At 36.7% G+C, this 19,184-nt stretch overlaps 1 protein-coding gene across 2 annotated transcripts in view; it reads right to left on the minus strand.

Moving 5' to 3' along the window:
• Positions 1-19,184, minus strand: part of SORBS2 (sorbin and SH3 domain containing 2) — a 144,901-nt gene that overhangs the window by 75,605 nt on the left and 50,112 nt on the right. For both annotated transcript variants that reach the window (XM_058804279.1, XM_058804275.1), the window contains one exon: positions 2,511-2,560. In XM_058804279.1, the coding sequence (XP_058660262.1) occupies positions 2,511-2,520 (10 nt within the window). In that variant the 5' untranslated portion in view covers positions 2,521-2,560. The remainder of the gene's footprint in view (positions 1-2,510; positions 2,561-19,184) is intronic.

Consider the following 19,184-nt stretch of genomic DNA (forward strand, 5'->3'; position numbering starts at 1 on the left):
ACATGTGGAACAGAATTAACATCAAATGCTAAAAATCTCTCCCATATATGGTAGAGTATTGCAAACCAAAGCCCTTCAAAACATTTTCTCTGTAGACAAAAATATCTTCCGGAGGGTTTGCTGAGACAGACTGCCAAGTCTGCAGCCACAGGGAAGAAACTCTGGATTAGAGGAACCCAGCCTAAGCAGTAGATTTACTTTTTATTTTTAAAGCTGCATATACATCAGCTTTGCCACTCCACCAGTTACTGGCATCAAACGAGAAAGCTCATTTATCTGCAGGAGTCATTGATGAAATACATATTTTTAAAACAAACCAGTGGCAAATCAATAGCATCCAATAACCTACAATTGCACCATGCACAAATTTCTGTTATAAAGCAGTGAAAGAAAAAAAACCACCAACCCCAAACCAAAGCTGTAGCACTCATGTTCAAAAGACAGAGTACTGTAGAAAGAAAAAAGGTTAAAAAAAAAAGGAAAGAAAAAATGGAAAAAAGGAAATAGCTAGACCAGAACAGAACATAGAACAGCTTCCACCTGTGTCACTCTTTCTTAATGAAGTAATGCTTTAGATAGGTGCAAGGATAGGTGTAAGACATCCACTTTTATACCCTACTCATATGTTTTTAATTTTTTTACAGTCAGAAAACAATCTACCTCAATAGAACTGATAAGAATTGCCACATTTTGTCAATACCTTCCTTTCAGTGCAGCTGATAACATGCACTTTAATATCAAGCACATAGAAGATGAAAAAAATGTTTTCACTGTCCACGTGCAGAGTAGATTAAAGTTCAACCTAAAATCATGGTATCTTTAAGTAACTGGAGAGGATTTCAGGTGTGTTCAGGTCTTTAAGGTCTGTTTTTAAGGCTCCTATGTGATCAGAAGGCTCCCAGTCCCCAAGAGAAGTCATTCAGCTGCAGATTATTTAAATCTTATTTCTTCTCTCTTGTGAATTCATAACTTACATAAAAAATCTTAGTACAATGTTGAACAACATCAAATTCATTAACTTACATCAAAAATCTTGGTACAACATCATACTTTGGGGCCCAAGTAGCACAAACTGGCAATTTACCTCTTTATTCATATTTTTTGAAGTAGAAGCTATAAAATTACCTCTGTCATGTGATTTTGACTCATATGATGGCAATGCACAATGTAATTATAGTATGATGATTAGCAAAGTTACGTCTGAAATTACAGTTCTGTGAAGCAAGTCGTATTTTAGTACTACCTGAATTATGCAGACTGACATGTTTAGGAAAGACATCTCCACCAAAATGAGAAAGGAACGGGAAAAATTTCAAATAGAATTTTTATAAATGAAAAATACACCACTTTGATTAGGATTTGAAAAACAATTAAGAACAACCAAAACTTTGGGGAACAAAAGTACACACTCAAACTAGAAACTTATTTTCTCCTGTTTTTTCTATTAACAAATGTAATGGTTACAAGTGAACTGATATATTTTAACTTTGTATTAAAAGATATGCTCCAAAAATGGATCCTACTGAGTTTCAGTTGTCTGAGACAACAGGAAGCCATGAAGCTGGATTAATACAGTTATCTAGATAATGGCACCTATACCATGGAAAAGCCAATCCCTTTGACTTAGAGCATGCTGCTGAAATTCAGACTTCAATGGTAGTTCTGGTCCCCAGGTCCCACATATCATGACATGGTGAAGCACTGTGGTTAATGATAAAGCCACTGGTTTGGAAAGGATGGATAGGTCTGTCCTTGCACCACAGTTAATCTGCAAACCAGACAGCTCACCTATGGAGTCTGAAAGAGCTGACTGCAAGTGAAAATTTACACCTGAGTGAGGCCACAATTTCAGCAGTCTGCTTTCAAGAGGCATATTCTCTCTTCCAGCACAAAGAGCAGCACTATCTTACTGGCTTCAGAAGTTCAGGAGCAAACATTAGTATGCTGTCACAGACCATGAAGATAACTTTCTATAGAGTCCTTAATTGGGTCAATACATCTGTTACAGCAACTTGAGAGAAAATACAAAGCACTCTAAGTATAACACATCCTCAAGATTATTCTCAGCTGATATGCAAGTACATTTTCAATACAGGGACTATATGCCCCTTAATTTAGTGACAGAATGGAAATAAGGGATTTTTAAAGCATGTGCATTTTCTTAGGAAATGTGATGCTTTAATTCCACTTTTCCATCACTGTTGTATCCTCATACTATGTATTTTCACATAAAACATACACACGCACAAAACTGATACTATTAAATTAAGCACACAAGTCTAAGCATGCACTTTTATTTTGTGTATCCATATATGTCCATACATAGAAAAACATGTATGTAAATTTTATATATGGGATACAAATGGACAAAAGCAGGCATACTGTCAAAATATCTTGCTTATTTTGAGTTCAGCACCAACTAATATACAATTTGTTTATAAAAATTCTAGTAAATTTGGGATCTTTTCTGCTCACAAAACAACACAAAAAATCTCACAGATGCAGCATACCTGTGTTCATTTTGACACTGGAGGATTTGCTATAAAAGTCTTCAGATTTCCTGCGGAAAATAAAACGATCTATTAATTTGCACAGGACAAGAATGTGTGGTACAAAATGGCAGCAGAGCTTTTTGGAGGGGTGGAGAATCACTGTGATACAAATGGCAGTCCTATTTTAACACTGCTTTAATTAAATTGGTACTGCTTGTCCTTCCAAAGTTAAAGATGAGCTGTCACTTCCATTATAAGTCACCCTATCTTCAAGTGTTTAGTAGCTTTCTTGTAAATATTTGCTGTAGGATAAAAAACCTAGTGATTAACTTCTTGGTCTTGAAACTATAAACTAAAAATATTTTCCATACAGGAATGTGGAAATATTTTCAAAAGCTGCTTATAAGGTTTATTCACTCCTTTGCACAAACTAAAAGATGTGAAGAGTAGATCTCTCCAAATATTTTCTAAGCAGCCAAAGTTACCAAGTCTTTTTCAACAATTTATAAGCAGATGTGGTTGTTTTCATCCAGTGATTTAATATGTCTCCCCAGACAACACTGACATTCTTAATGTTGCTTGATGTATTTCTATGCACAGAATCAGGACATGTGAGTGTCTTGGCACTCACAGGAATCCTTATGAAAACTCCTAATGGAGCAGTGAATCAGGTCACTTTTTACAGATAATAACTTGCACCAAAATAATGTAAAATGCACACAAAAGTTGAATCTATATAGATATCCCAACTCTGTACATTACTTACAAATAAATAGTAAAACACAATCAGCCAAACTACAACTGCAGAAATCTCATAACATGCTATATAATAGCCAACTTTAACCCACTGATGTCATGGGATGAAGCAGGCACTGTTTTCCACCTACTGCCAGTTTATGTCACAGCTTTATCTCAGGATAAAGTGGCATCTGCATACTAGCCAGTCTTAGCTGTATTGTTACATATACACTGTCCAACAGAATCTACTTAGCAAATGGGCAGACACACCAGAGGCCAAAATACTGAGGGCTGAAAAAAAAAATAAAAAAATTCTCCCACTGCATTATGCCCACATCAAGTCCAAGATAAAACAAAGGTAAAATCAGATTTCATAATGTAATATAGCTTCAAAAAATAAATTAAAAATATAAACTGGCTATATTGGAGTAAGTTGGAATGTATGTATGAGGGGCCATTTTTATGATGGGAGATTAAGGTACTAATTAATACAAGTAAACAAAATATCAAAACAATTCCAGTTTCAGTTCAACTCAACAGGAACCCTAAATTAAGCGAGGTAATATGTATATTACCATATTCTCTTGTATTCCTAACAAGGCCAGACATTCCACTGCTCAAAAAAATTACTGGTTTTCAGCAATGATCTGATCTCTGCTGCTATTATTCAGCCAGTTTTGTGACAAAAAAATATGTATTTTTTTGAGATTTCCTGATTTTTTGATATTTTTTATTTCTTGAGAGCTATGGAAATAAACAATGGGCAGTGAATGAAGTTTTGTTATATTATTTTTATGCTGCAGTTATCAGTAAACTACTGCTGTGAATTTTTAAAAGCTCTTATAAAAACTATGACAATTTTTCTTTTTTTATATATGGTCTCTGACTGAAATGTTGCATTTCTTTCACTGCTACAGAATGTTCTTACAGCCTCAAATTCCCACTGCATTTTCAGACTGCTAGAGGAGACACCATTTCCATGCCTTCTTTTAGCTTGGAACTGAATTGCTGACAGTACCACATATAAGATACAAAATGCAACATGATATTTATTTTCAGACCCAACAAGTACAGGACTCCAGGAACACTGCAGAGCTAAAATGATTTCTAGCAGGTGGCTTCAATATATTTACCCAAAGCATGCTTAACTCTTACCCAAGCTTTAACAGACAAACTCAGTTTCATCACTACAGCTCTGTACTCCTGACAACTTCTATCTGAACAGTTTAGGCCACATTGCTGACACTCACTAAGGGGCTTCATACAAATCACTAATCTTTCCACATTAATCTAATTTTGCTGAGAAACAACGTAGTCCTGCATACCTAAAAGATATGCAGGTAAATGAGGCAATCCAAATCTGACACATGCAAACCACAGGCCTTTAGTATTTAATACTAAAATAACTTTGAATTTTCTGCTTCTAAAGAGCTAAAGTACCATTCAAATACTTAATGACACTGGGGTAGAAGCCAAATGAATGCAATGAAATTAAATGCCATATGCCTGAAATAATTTTATTCAAGATTGTTTCAATCAGTCTTTAAGATCCTTGCTTCAAGAAGAAAGTGGTGGGGGAGGAACAGGGAGCAAAGGGCTGGTTTTGTTTCGTAATTCAGCTCCTTCCTAATTTCCTCCTGAAAATTGTTTTTGGGAATGGATTTGCCCCTGACAGAGGCAATGAATGTTGCACTGGAAGCATCGGACGCTTCAGTGCCAAGACGCACGCCCGATGATCAGCTGAGATACTCAGCTCTCAGACAGCCAATGCTGCGGTGGAACAAAGGCCTGCAAGGGTCTGTGCACACAAAGCACCACTGCAGTGAGTAAGATTTCAAAATCAGTCACCTGGATTAAGCTCACACCTCATCTTTGATGCTGAGGTAAAAGAACACTAAGTTTAAGCACAGTAGCAGGCCTAACTTTTTCAGAGGGAAATCCTGGATTAATTTTCATGACGTTCTTCTATAGCTAACTTCATCTGGAAGAGCTAATGCAGCAGGAAATGAATGGCTGTGCTAATGCACAAAAATGGGTCTGTTGGGTTGCATACAACTGTAGTTACCATTGTTACATTTAGTTTCACTAAATACATATCCTTGATAATATTACAATGATTAACAGCTCAGAAATTCTTTGCATTGCAAGAGGTTACTGAAAAGACTTGTGGGAATCTCATTGACATCTGCTCTATTTTCTCCAGGAGACCCTGATATCTACTTGTAATTACTTCTGTTCCCGGTAAGTTCTGAAGTGTGGGGTGCTGAAGAAAACATGCTGTCATCCCTTCTGCTCCACATTCATATGGAGCTATAAAAAGGGTTAGTGAGAAGTCAAGGAAGGTTTCCTCACCCTCAGTTTATTCATGAATCAAGATGCATGACTTGACTGTTGGGATTTAATTCCATTCTTTTTCAGATCTTCAAGCACCTACAGACCTTAAGGCAGAAGAACACAGTTCTTGCCTGAGCAGGAAGGTTGGACTAAGTGACCCAATATGGTCCCTTTCAACCTTACCAATTTTGTGATTCTGTTATTTACTCTTTGCCATTTCACAAGAGATATTATGAAAAGCAGATTTAAATGTAATTTTCTGATAGAGTGTTCATATTAATTCTAAATCTAATTCTAGTACACGCTCTTTACAGTTACAATCCTTTGTATTGAATTCTACTCCAAGGACCTTTGGTGAAAGGAGTGACTGATTTAGAACACAGAGTGCAGATGGATCAACAGCAGGATAGATAAGTGTGTCTGGAAAATTACAGATTTTCATTTTCTTAGGAAGAGAACAGTTCCCAGATATTTAGAGAGGACAGGAGCTTTCCTGTCTTGCATGAGGAGTGTCAGACTTTCATTAATTGTGCTTGCCAGCATCACAGTTTGAGCTTGAGACAGTAATCTACTTGAGAAAATATCTGCAAAGTTAAGGAACTGAATCAGTGGTGAGTTTACTACAAGGATTGTTTATTCAGTCAGTTTAAACATTGCAGGTGATTTACAAACATACATTTATTACCAGGCAGGATCCTATTTTGCAGGAGGCAGTATATTCTCTTAATGCACATCATTAAGACTCTGCAGAGCATTCCTGCTCTGCAACAATACACCTCATATGCCAACTCATACACTCAGTGCTGGAGGGTAAAAAAAGTATGAAGCATTAGTTCTGAAGGTATGGTGAAGCTATTTTATTTCTCTCCCTATTTTAAAGAAATTCTTTCAGATGTTTACTGTTAGCAGGAAAATGATGGCAATAAGAACGCAATGAAAACTTGATAAACCCCAAGTGTTTAGATTGTGACACCAACACTTGCACAAAGGAACAACTGTCCTGAGACTTCCTTGCTAGAAGAAGTCTCTCTTGCTGAGCCTATAAGCAGGTAGAAAGCTTATATGCAAATATACTCTTTGTATGAGAAAATGCTTGATGGAGCCCAGGCAGATGATGCCTGTAATGAAAATGGCTCCCCCATGTTTCAGTTTTATTAACAGGCAACAAGAGGTCCCCAAAATGGCAGGGGATCTTTACTAAGATCCAACGCAGCAAGGCATATGCTGAGTATATGCTTTAGTATGTGCTTTATGAAAGCCTCACAGAACTATTTCTACGCTTTATGTTAAACACAACCATAAATACTGTTTGCCCTAGACCACACTACCTCAGCCTACAAGGATCTGAATACTCAGAAGTTAGAAGTCTAGTTCTAATTAAAGAGTTTTCAGATAGATAATCAAAGAGAAAAACATAGGCAGACAATTCGCATCATAGTTTCTGTAATTTTAACTTTAAAGTTTTTCTTAAAAGAAGAGATCCTCATGCTAAGGGCAGTGCCATTGTACATATTACACACATGCATATTATCTAGAATGTACTGGTCAGATCATTAAACAATTGGGATGGTGAATAATTTGTACATGGTCATAAATTTCTACTGGAACACAACAGAGAAGTCACATTGTACTCAGCAGCAATAAGTGCGTGACCAGGGAAATCTCTACACACAAAAGTTCTGTTTCCTGGACCATCTGCAGTGCTACAAACAAACTATCTTAGGCTGATATCTAACTTACAGCAGATCAGATATTTGAGCCTATTTCCTCAACAAATACAATACTAACATTGTTATTCAGTGTACTGAAGACTTTGTGTTGGACAATGGCAGTCGGTTCTAATTCCCATGTACAAATGTACAAAGAGTATCAGATACAGGAAAATCCACCACAGGAGTCTGTGGCTGATCATTCTCTATAAGCACATCAAGATTGGATGCAAGTGGAGGAAATAAAAGCACTATTAACCATTTCATGTATCTTAAATGCGAGTTGAAAATCATAAGGTAATTTCTATTTACGAGAATCATTAAAGTCTGAAGCACTTGTCAGGAGTGCTGTGGTCAGACTTAAGACTCTTAACTTGTCAGGTGTAAGTGAAAAATGTAACAGTCTAAATGCAGGGGAATAAATCTGATGACACAGGAACTTCTTTCCAGATACTTTTCCTAATGTAATTTCTCTGAGAATGCTATAAATTCAAGATTAAGAGAAACTGGCATCATCTTTTCCCATGTAGAAAACTTATTAATTGTCTGATAGGAAAAGCAAAGACTACATGTTTCTAAACTGCAGGTTTCTAACAGCAATCATTGTTTGTGCACATAGCATCAGTAGAAAAAGTTCAAACACTTGCATTTAAGTTGGTATCAACGTAAGTCTCTCTCTCTCTAGAGAAAACACATGAAGCTTAAAATTTTGCCGGTTTGTAGCATGATTTTTACTAGATACTTATTTTGACTTGGTATGTAGTGAAAAACAAACAAAATTTCTGCACTTGGTTCTAAATAGGCACTTGATGGCATGACAAAATACTTCTCAGATACTTCAGTAGCAGAACATTTTCCTAAAATGACACTGCAATTATATGAGGATACCAAGAAAGTTATTCAAGCTGACAACATTCTGTACATTTTACTGGTTATTTTTACAGCTGCAAAAGGAACGAGGAGAACAAACTGCTCCTCTTACATTCTGCATCTCCTCCTCTACCACTACAGTAAATTTAATTAATAATTCCAGTCATGCTTGTGGTGTTTGTGATTTTTTTTTCATTATTTTTACTACTTCAATATAAATAAAAAAGGAGAAAGGTTCCACTAACTGAATAAAGGTTAAAAGAAAAATTCCATTAACTTGCTGACTCCAATTCACATTTCTTACCCTTTTATCCAGGCACCTACTACTGTTTTTAATACTACCAAATTTTAAATTTCTAGCCTTTAGTGATGGTTATTTTTGTTCCCTGCTTTTGTGTTCCACATTTGCTGTTGTTTTACAGGAACTGTATTAGATCAAATGGACTCATTCCATAGGCTGGGAATTATTTAAGATTACTGTATGGGTGCATGTCACTGAAGTAAATATACAGTTGATTGGTGTGCACAGATGTAATTACAAAAAACTCCACTCTAAAACAGAGTGTCTTAAAGGCATTCTGCATGTTCTCAGTATTTCTGAAAGTTTTCATTTTATCATGATGAAGTATTTGTCTTTTAGGAAATACAATTTTTAAGCAATGGAACTCAGAATTCACCTGTCAAATCTTTTAGACAGCCTTTAAAATTTAGCTTAAAGTTTAATTTCCCAGAAAATGCAAATATTCCCAGAATATCCAACTATTTCTCCATCTTTCTCAAGACAAATACCATTAGAACTATGTTCCTGTCAAAAATTCCTCATTGAAGGGTTAAATCTGGATTCTTTAGATTGCAGTAACTACCAAAGTTATCAGGAACATAAGACAGTTTTAGTTTCATTTCCAGAACTTTGTAAATTACTGATGACTTGAATACTTCAAGTATTGTCTAATTTTCTGTTTCTATACAGTATGAAAAACAATGCATTCTTGCTCTTTTCTATTAGGCATGTAATATATATCAATTTCAGACTAAAGATGCATAAATCTCTACCTAAATTAGAACTCATTAAAATAGGGCTTTTTCCCCCTATGAGTCATTACCACTCCCTATAGAATCAGTGAAAATAGTGTCAATTCAAAAAAGAAAAGTCCATTTCTGTTTTCCTCTGTTGGTTTTGTCTGAAATATAAAAATATGCTTCCCTGCACTACTGGGTAATGTCACATATAGCTAAGAGAGATGGACCAATGGGTGAGGTAATACAAGACTCCTTTATGTTTTCTTTTAAGTGTGCTGAAGGATAAGCATTTTGCTTTAATCTTTTTGTAACACACACATAAAACCAGAAAGAATAACTACAACTTAAAAGACTAACTAAAAAGATACCAAGTGAAAAAAATCCATTATTATTTTCTAAGATATTAATTTGAAGGGATTGTACAGGAAAACTTTCAGTACCCCTCTATTGAGAGCTTAAAACTTGTGACCAATTTTGGCTAAGCTTGACAGAGGTGCAGAGGTCTTGGAAACATTGAAGGCTTACAAGTTCCATGAGGAATTCTCACAGAGAATACAAACCTTACCAGAGCCAAGTGGGCAGTATACTCCAGCATTGTTAGATAAAGGTGAATTCATACAGGAAGGAAGACTTAGGAGCTGTATATGGATAAATGCATAGACCTTATAAACCCAGCCACAAAATTCTCTCCCACACAGCATCCAGTTTAATTTGCCTTGTTAGGCAGGAGGAAGACAACAAAAACAACCAAAATATTTCTGCTGTCTAAAAAGGTGAAGAGTTGAACCCAAGCTTTTTCCATTACATTCATTCCAAGCTCTGCATGGATTGATGACTAACACAGTTGGAACTCTGAACTGCCTCAGTGTGATTCAATTCCAAAGGGTGTTTCAGTCTTTGCAAGCAGACGGAACTTTCTCCAGCAAAAGGGTAAGTGTCAAAGCCTGACATCTACACAGGGGCTTGACTTGGGGTCAGCTCTACTCTGGCCCTGCAGACCAGAATCAGAGCTACAGACACACCTACTTCAGCCACCTCCTGGCACAGGAAACATGTGAGGCTCCTTCCTTGAGCCACATCTTCCAGTTTAGGTTTGTTGGTACATCTGCAGATCTACCATGTGAAACCAAAATGACAAGAACTAGAGAGCAATAAAATGGGGGAAAGAAAGATCATAAGATTTTAGTTTAGATTAAGGAGCTGTGAAGCAAAACCTAGAGTAGATTTATTCACTGTTGGTCTGACAGTCATATGGCTTCTTCAGTTCTGCAGCACCAGAATGCTTCGGGTCTTTCAGTTTTCATGCTGACTTACAATGCCTCAATCCCTAAATGACTCTTCAGTGACAGCAAGTCAAACGCTATAAACTTCTATCTTCTATCCCTGCTATAAAGCCTGCCTTATACCATGCAGTGTTATCTCATTAACTCCTAGCATATTTTGCCATTTCTCAAGAATAATAGCAGTGCTTTGCACAGCTGTAGTCCCATTGGAGACTTAACTGTTTAGAGGAAAGATATTTAACAGCTGCAATACTATTTTTCTCTCAAAACTAAGGAAAACTCCTTATGTACAACACACAAAAAACAGAATAATCAGCCTTGCAGGCTTGAATTTGAATGTTTTGCTGATACTGCATTTTTCTTTTTCCCAAGGGGCACAATCATCAATTTTCATTTCTTAGAGTTTCACTCCTCCAGATAACAGACATCAAAATAATGTCATTGCTACTGTTTACAACATGAGTATGTGCACTGTACTGTCAGCTGATTTCAGACCTCCAATAATGAAATCCAATATGCCTCAATGCTATACAGAGCAACAACAACAAAAGCTACAATTCCTCCTAATATAAATAGCCAAAGAAAGAACCACCAACCATTATGGTGGGGAGCATAGTTAACTCATGTAAATAAGGAGTGTTAATACTAAATATCTGTACCTGCTAGCTGAATTTCAAAAGTGCTAGACATTTGGTAAATTTCAGATTTTATGCTTATCTTTCTCTCTCCCTCTCTATACCTTATTCTTCACCAGCACATTTAAGATTTCTGCTAATGAGCACATCCTTTGCTGATTCTAGAGCAAATCAGAAACCGTCAAAAATTAAAACTCACAAAGATTAAGCAGAATGTTATTGGAACAATTGTGAGATGGCACACAGAAAAGGTTCATTCTTCACAGAAATGTAGAAAGAAAACACCAGAGGTTTGTGCCAGGCTTGCAGGAAACATGGGACAAGGTTAGGGATCACCCAAGAGGTGACTGGGGGGTGCCTGTACAGCACTGCCATGTGTGGCTGTCCAGAGCATGGAATCTGCCTGCCAGCCACCCACAGGTCACAGCTTTCTGTGCTCTTCCTCAATAATGTACAACACCCACTGCCACAGGAATGAAAAGGGAGAGGCACAAATCAGGATGAGTTTTCACTCTCTTAGTTCCCTACTACCAAAGCAAACTGTGCCAGTAAATGGAAGAAGCACCCTAAATAGTCTACTACTGACTCCACTCCTTACCCCAACCTTCTCTCACATCCCATGAGGAGATCCAGTTTGTATTCTGGATGAGGCCACAGATTTGCAGAAACAAGTGATTATAAAATGATTGCAATAACTACATCCACACAGAGAGAGCAAGCTGAAGCAGTACAGGTAGCATAATCTGGCATTTCCTACCACAGCCTTCACAATGCTAAGGTAATTCCTGTGCCCATCACCCTCTGGATTTTCTTTCCTTGTGAAAGGAAGGGGAAATACTGAAGTGTCATTATCTGGCACCACAGGTACACCCAAATTACTTCTCTAGAGCTATTAGACAAACATCTGCCTTCTAAGCCCTCAGCCCTAGATCCCTTCCTAGCCAGTCTTATCTCTCTTAACTCACTCAACTCCCAGCTTGTTGCCACTACTCTCCCAACTCCTCCTTCCCCTGCCAAAGGCAATTTGTCACAGTCTGCTGCTCTTATTCCCTCAGTCCTCAAGCCAGGCAGCCTTGTCCTCTGCAAAGACCAGTCTACAGTGGGTCTCAAAGAATGCAAACACCAGCACCTCATTTCCAGATTGCTCTAGCATTCATTGCAGTACCAACTACATGAATAGTCCCACTCATTCCCTATACTAGCCCTGGCACTTAGAAGCATTCAAGTACTCAATTCTAGTTTTCCATTCATGTGCAATGGGAATAGGTTTTCAGATTCTGCTTTTGCTAAATCTCTACTGAGCACCTGCAAACAGATTTTTTGGTGAATTTTTGCAATGAGAGGGAAAAGTCACATTCCTATCAAAGCTCACTGTATTCCAGCCAGTGAGTCCAAATTTAGCTAAACTATAGGTGATCAGAATTTTTAATGTAAACAAAACCATTATATTGTAGAATCACGATCTCTAGCTTTTGACAAGAAACTTGAAACAGAATCTTAAACGAGCAAATTATGTTAAAAGTTAAAACAGATAATGAATCTGCTGCAGCTAGTTAACAGAGGCTACCAGTGCAGTTCTAAACAAAATGATTGAATATTTTAGTTTTAAGACAAGGTTTGTCTCATTATTACAATGACATATGATAGTATATATACAAAACCTTTTCTGCTTTCTAAACCACCTGGTGACATTTTGCCAAGGGTATGTTCCCAGGAGCACTGATGGCAACAGGATTGAGTGGGTTTAGCACTGATTCCAAATGTGTTACACTGAGGTTACCAGATTAGCTCAAATGTACCTGCAGCAGCCCCAGCTCTGACACCACCACGAGTGTTATTTAGGCTCATTGTTCTGCTTGGGAAGTGTCACTCAGCTAACTCAGGGAGTGCCTGCACATGGGATGGTATCTGTTTCAGGAAAACACATAGATCAGTTACATGCCTTGCTGCAATACCAGCTGTTCAACCTCATCAACTGCCGTATGAATAACAAAAAGGGGGATAGATGACATAATGCAGCATGACAGAATATCGTCCTTCACATACTACCCCCCAGATTACTTAATATAATTATTAAAATAATGGTCTCGTCTTAATCTGGGGTACCCAGTATCTTAATGCCAGTTTTACAGCGCTAGGCATTTTTATCTGTTTATTTATTTTAAATTGGCAACAGTAAGTGCCATTCCCTTAGCAGATGTTCTCAGTTCCCACACTCTTAATTATAGTTTTATAACCACAGCCACCTACCATACAGTGCACTGAAGCAGTGTGTCATTCTGAAAGCCACTGTTACTTGCTCATTAAATTCCCCTGCTTTGTAGAGCACAACTGATTTCAGCTGTATGCCAACCCACATGCACCTCACAGAGAGCAGGCTTCAACTCCAGCACATGTATTTCAAGTGAACATGGAGGCATGCTAATTTTGTTTAGGATTGTTCTGAAGAAAAAAATACCATTAAGGTAAATGCATTTTATGACTTTAATTAATACACTACACTGATTGTTAAGTGGCATAACAAGTCACAGTAATTTTTTCACTGAAGAGGAAATTTATTTAAAATAGCTTGAAAAATGTAAATTTAACTGTAAACAAATCTTACTATCAACAAACTAGACAGAGAAACAAGGATAACACTGTTACCTTTCTACTGCTTTCACTCACCACTGTATGAAAATCTAGAACTTTAACCAGGATTCAGACCTCACACTGAACAGTGATGGGAACAGTGTATGTTCCAAAACTGTCACTGCAGCCTGTAACCTCTTCCTTTCAGCTTAGCCATATGAAAACCCACAAGGTTTTTGTCAGGAAGAAGTGTCAGGGTGCTCTATCAGTTCTTGGTTTTCTCAGCAGCTTTCTGGGATGTTTTTCAGCACTCATAAGTTACTTACAAGCTACTGGGCAGCAGCCCAGCAATCCTCACAATGGAATACAGCATCTCTAAAGTTACCATTTCCAGAGTTTTCTGCCAACAGAAGAGTCTGCAGAGGCAATTGCTAAATTTTAATTATCTTACAAATTCCGGTCCTACATAGTAGATTGGTAAAATTTTTAGATCTTTAAAAAATCATGGGGCTATAGGCATGAAAATATACTAACTATGGATTTCATCAATATCTGCTTTGTAAGGATTTTTATATTTAAAAGTCTGGCTTATAGCAATATTATTTAGAAATTATTATTTTACAATCATTCATATCCAAGAAAGTATAATTACTCACACGAAACAGTAAGAGAGGACTGTATGGCAGATGGGTACAGAAGTAACCGTCTCCTTTTTTAAAGGATTCAACATCTAAAGGACCAACATTTAATCAGATTTAAGAAATTTAGAGTGACTCAAATTATTGATATTTCACCTGAACTTTCTGAATGAAAAGGAAGAAGGCTTAAACTCGCACTGCATTTTAAAATGTGCATCTTTCTCATCCAATAAAGAAATTATGCTAATTAGTCTTGAAATTTCCTGAAGTCATGAAATAGCTATCTGTGAAAAGCTGTCAAATTAATAAAGTTAATGAACTGAAAACACAATTGCTTTTTCATTCTTTACAGCAGTTACTGGTGCTGCTTACAAAACACAGTGCACAAGAAACCAGAAGCCTAAAAAAAAGGAGTAATTTTTAAAATGTAAAAAGCTAGTTTAAAAAAAGCCATCACCTTAAATTGGTCCCAGGAGATGTAAATACCTCCCCTGAAGATTAGTAACATTTGAAGTAGTAAGATTTTCTTTCTCCCATCTAAATGAAATGGTATCAGAGTACTTCCAATCAAAAGATAATTCTGAAAGTTCATGCATAAACAAAGGAATGTATGTAGGAATCAATTTGCCTTTACAAGGAATTTTTTTACCAAGATGGATTAGTGTTCTGATTTCTATTTCAAATAATTAAAAATTATATACTTCTTGAGAAACTAACAGTTTTAGAGAATAAATGGTCTGCATTATTGCTGATGCATGTCTATTTTTTTTTCTTTCTATTCTACTGTCTTGCTGGAATTCTCTACTTCCATTCTTTTAGTACTATAATTCTTTTCATACTCATTTGTCACCTGTGTGTCTAACCCGACACTGTCTCACTTTCCTGGCATCCTATCCTCATTTCTGAAGGTGATCTAAGATAATTTTTCTCCTCTCCACTTGCTCTAAGTATTATCAATGTCATAGGTTTAGAAGTTCCTAAATGAACTCCTTTAATTTCAAAGGTGTGGCTGTGAACACTTCTCTGCTTTCTGGTATTTTGGCTGTAATTTCACCCCATTCTGTCTTACCTCTTGTCAGCCACCCTCACTCAAAATCCCATTCTGAAGCGTTGCCCCTGTTGCTGAGGAATGTGCATTTCTTTATAGGGTTATGAACACTATGTATGTAATGAACACTATGTATGAACACCCCCTTTTAAACTTGATGAGGTTGAAATTACCATCCAAACACAGCATTTTGTAGGAAAATACTTTTTCATAGAAAATTGTTCATTGAGAAGAGTAGCAATTATGGAAAATGGCGCATAAGTTGCAAAATTGTTAAGTGGTCCTGTTTTACTTTATTTACTTGTTAGCTTTTTTCCAAATTACATGTTTGATTTTTTGGCTAGTCTAAGCTTTTATTTAAATATAAGTTAGTTCACTGTAAATTTGCTCTGAAGAGCAACACAAACTAAATGTTTCCAAAAATTATCTTAATCTGAATTTCCCCTCACAGAAATTTGACATTGATGTTCAGGTTTTGATTTGCTTAGAAAGTCTGGAATACTTTCTGTAATTTCAAAACAATCTCTATGAAGCAAAGTAACAGTTTCCTACATAACTCCACTCAGTTCTTTTGCTCTGCCTAATGATTCACCTCAATTTAACTACTGACACAGCAACAGTGCCTTGCCTTCAAGCATATTTTAATATAGTTTTAGTTACCTTAAAGAACCACAAGGCAAACACCAGATTTAAGTAAAGATAAGATTAATCTTTTTCTCCTACTCCCTTCTGCTATATAGCTATAATATAGAAATTCTGCTCCTATTTAGAATAATTTATACCTCCTTGAAACCAGCCATCTCATGATATCATGTTCATATTTACTCTTTAAAAACCTTCTGTACTACTCCTATCTGTGATACACTGTTTAGAATTAATTTCATTGATATAGCACAGTATTTCATGTGGATATAGCACAGTAATATAACTTGTTATTTGCTTAGGTAAGAGATGTCTGCTTATATGTACTTTCCAACTCATTTCTAAGTGTCTGTCACACTGTTTTTCAGTTTAATTATTCTATTATTTTCACTATGTTACAAAAGTGGCAGTTTCAACACAACCACTCCAATGAAAGACTGTACAACAGATAAATCCCTCTTGGTAGAAATTTTTACATCACATGGCAAGCAGTGCTAATACCAAAAAACATTGAGCATTTTGAAAATCCACACTGTCACTCAGTGGTTCTGTGATTCTGTCGTCCCAAGTCACTGTTACATGTGATGGGGCCCTGCTCTCCTGGGGATGGCTGAACACCTGCCTGCCCATGGGCAGCAGTGAATTCATTCCTTGTTTCGCTTTGCTTGAGTGTGCAGCTTTTGCTTTCTCTATTAAATTGCCTTTATCTCAACCCACAAGTTTTCTATCCTTTACCATTCCAATTCTCTCCTCAGTTCTGCTGGTGAGGGAGTGATGGAGCAGCTGTGTGGGGCTTGGCTGCTGCCTGGGTAAACCACAACATGGACTCTTAGTTTGCTTTGACAACAGCCATCAAATTTGATCCATTAGTAAAAGCAATCAGCACTGCCGAATAAAATTGTTCATGTGGTGGGAAGCCTTTTTATTGTAAAACATCAAAGCCAGTAGAATATGTACCAAATAAAAAGAAACAAACACTTTGCAATTGTTCAATAAGTTACTAGGATGGTAAAGAAGTATACTGTACAATCAGTACAATCAGTGTCTAGCAATTGAGGGTACTTGAATATGACTTTGGTTTGAAAATTGCAGACTATCTTACTGGGAGAAGAGCCATGTCAAAAACTGCATTACTAGACATGGCAACAGATATGATTACAGGCTTTAAGGATGTCTAAAGAAAGATATAAGCTGCATCTGTTCTCTAGTGCAGGACCATGCTGCACTGTCTTTAGCTGAGGGACATAAGCATGAACAAAATTTAGCGTGGAAGATAAGGCCCTATGAATGTATCAGCAGTGAATTAGTAACTAAGGCCATGCCATCCACAAACCACTGAATTTTTATGAAGTGCAGAAACTCTGAAACAGCAAATGCTTCTGAATATTAAGTGAACCAGAACTGTAGGTTTCAAAAATTATTAACTGTTCCCTCGTGCCCTTGGTACTCTTATTTTATATTGAATGTCCCATTGTGTATCATGGCCTCTGTGCTGGCTGGCAAAAACCATCCATCACTCTACCTAGCATTTTTAGAAACTGGATAATTTGCTTCAGTTTAGTAGATATTAGCAAGAGTGATACCAGATGAAGCTATGGCCTGAGCTAAAGAGCCACAAAGACACGAATCCATACCTCAATCACATCTACCACAATTCAGTGACTGCAGACAGCTGCTCTAATGTCCCCCATTTCCAGTGGGTATCAGGCACAAGTCTTCCAAACACCTGAACTTGTAGAAAAGCTGCCCATGCATGCATAAAGCCTCTTCGTTTCCATAAGCATACGGAAACTAAATGCTGCATGTTATATCCCTCCAAGCAGAAATCTTGCACTTAGTATAAACACAAATTCCTCTACTTTTCTGCTAAAAGCAGGGAAACTGTGCTTAAACTTGATGACCTCTAAAGTTTTGCATAAGTAGGGTATCAGCTTCATTTAAATGATACCAAACAACTACTTAAATTAACTGAAAGCAAAAGATGAGTCATCAGATTTAATACCTTTTTGCCTAACATTGGCAATGAAAGTCCTACTCCAAACTAAAATGTACCACTTTCTGTAACACTTTGTAATTTTTTCTGTTTGCCTTCTGGTCAGCTCTTTTCTCTATCCTCCAGTCTTAGAAATAGTGAAGAATGCAAATACTTCCTGCTATTTCCTCTGCTGTTATAAACCAGTGAAGTTCAACTGAGGTCAACGGTGCCCTTTTACTCCAGTTTAGGACCCAACTCCTTAATTATTTCACATTTACTAAAACCTATTTCATACAAGGAAGTTCTATGTAAACAGACCACAGACTATGGAATTTCTTCCACCACTTAATACATCAAAGACAATACAGGCTTTCTTAGTTTGTTGTTTTTAATTTAGAGACTGTGTAAATACAAACTACTATTATGCATTAATAAGTCACCCGCAAGTAACCACTACATTGCTACACTTAATGTGCAATAAATCACAATTTGTAGTTGCCCGTACACATTAATGGTCAACAATATATACTGTTGTATTACCAAACAGCAAATAGAAGGGGACAGAACAACTACTACAATACAAAAATTTTGCATTTTGCCTCTAGAAAGCAGATACAGAATGTACATGTGATAGTTGGAATGCTACCATATGAGGACTTGCTTACAGAAGCACCACAAAGCAGATCTGTTCAGTGGCTCTAAAATAATTTTAGGGCTTTTTCATTTCACAATTTTTGTTTTGTGATAGATACACTTACAAGAGACCAGCATTTGTCTTAAATTCTCAGGAAACAATTTGTGCTCAGTGTTTTAATAGGAGTTCTATAGTAACTTCTATGCAAGTCTCCAAAGTAACACCTTATTATGAAATTCAAATGACCAATGTCAAAAATGGTGTAACTATCAGCAACTATCGAAAAGCAATTCTGTCATTTTTTCTTCCCTAAGCATCACTTCAGTTTTTAGTATTGTATATAAGAGCAAAACTCATTGCACATATTAATGATTATGAAATCAATGAAAATTTCTTATGCTGGTTTTATCTTTTTCCATTACAGAAGTCCTATTTCCATACAACCAAGGACATGTAATGGCTTCCTGACTTCACAGCATTAAGACAGCCTAGATTCAGGGGAAAAACATTTTTGTTTGTCCTTTGTTATCTCAAAGGAACAAAACCTGTCGCTCCTTTTGCCCCATGAAATATATAAGTACACAACTAAAGATTT

Source organism: Ammospiza caudacuta, chromosome 4, assembly GCF_027887145.1.
Source record: "Ammospiza caudacuta isolate bAmmCau1 chromosome 4, bAmmCau1.pri, whole genome shotgun sequence".
Taxonomy (NCBI): domain Eukaryota; kingdom Metazoa; phylum Chordata; class Aves; order Passeriformes; family Passerellidae; genus Ammospiza; species Ammospiza caudacuta.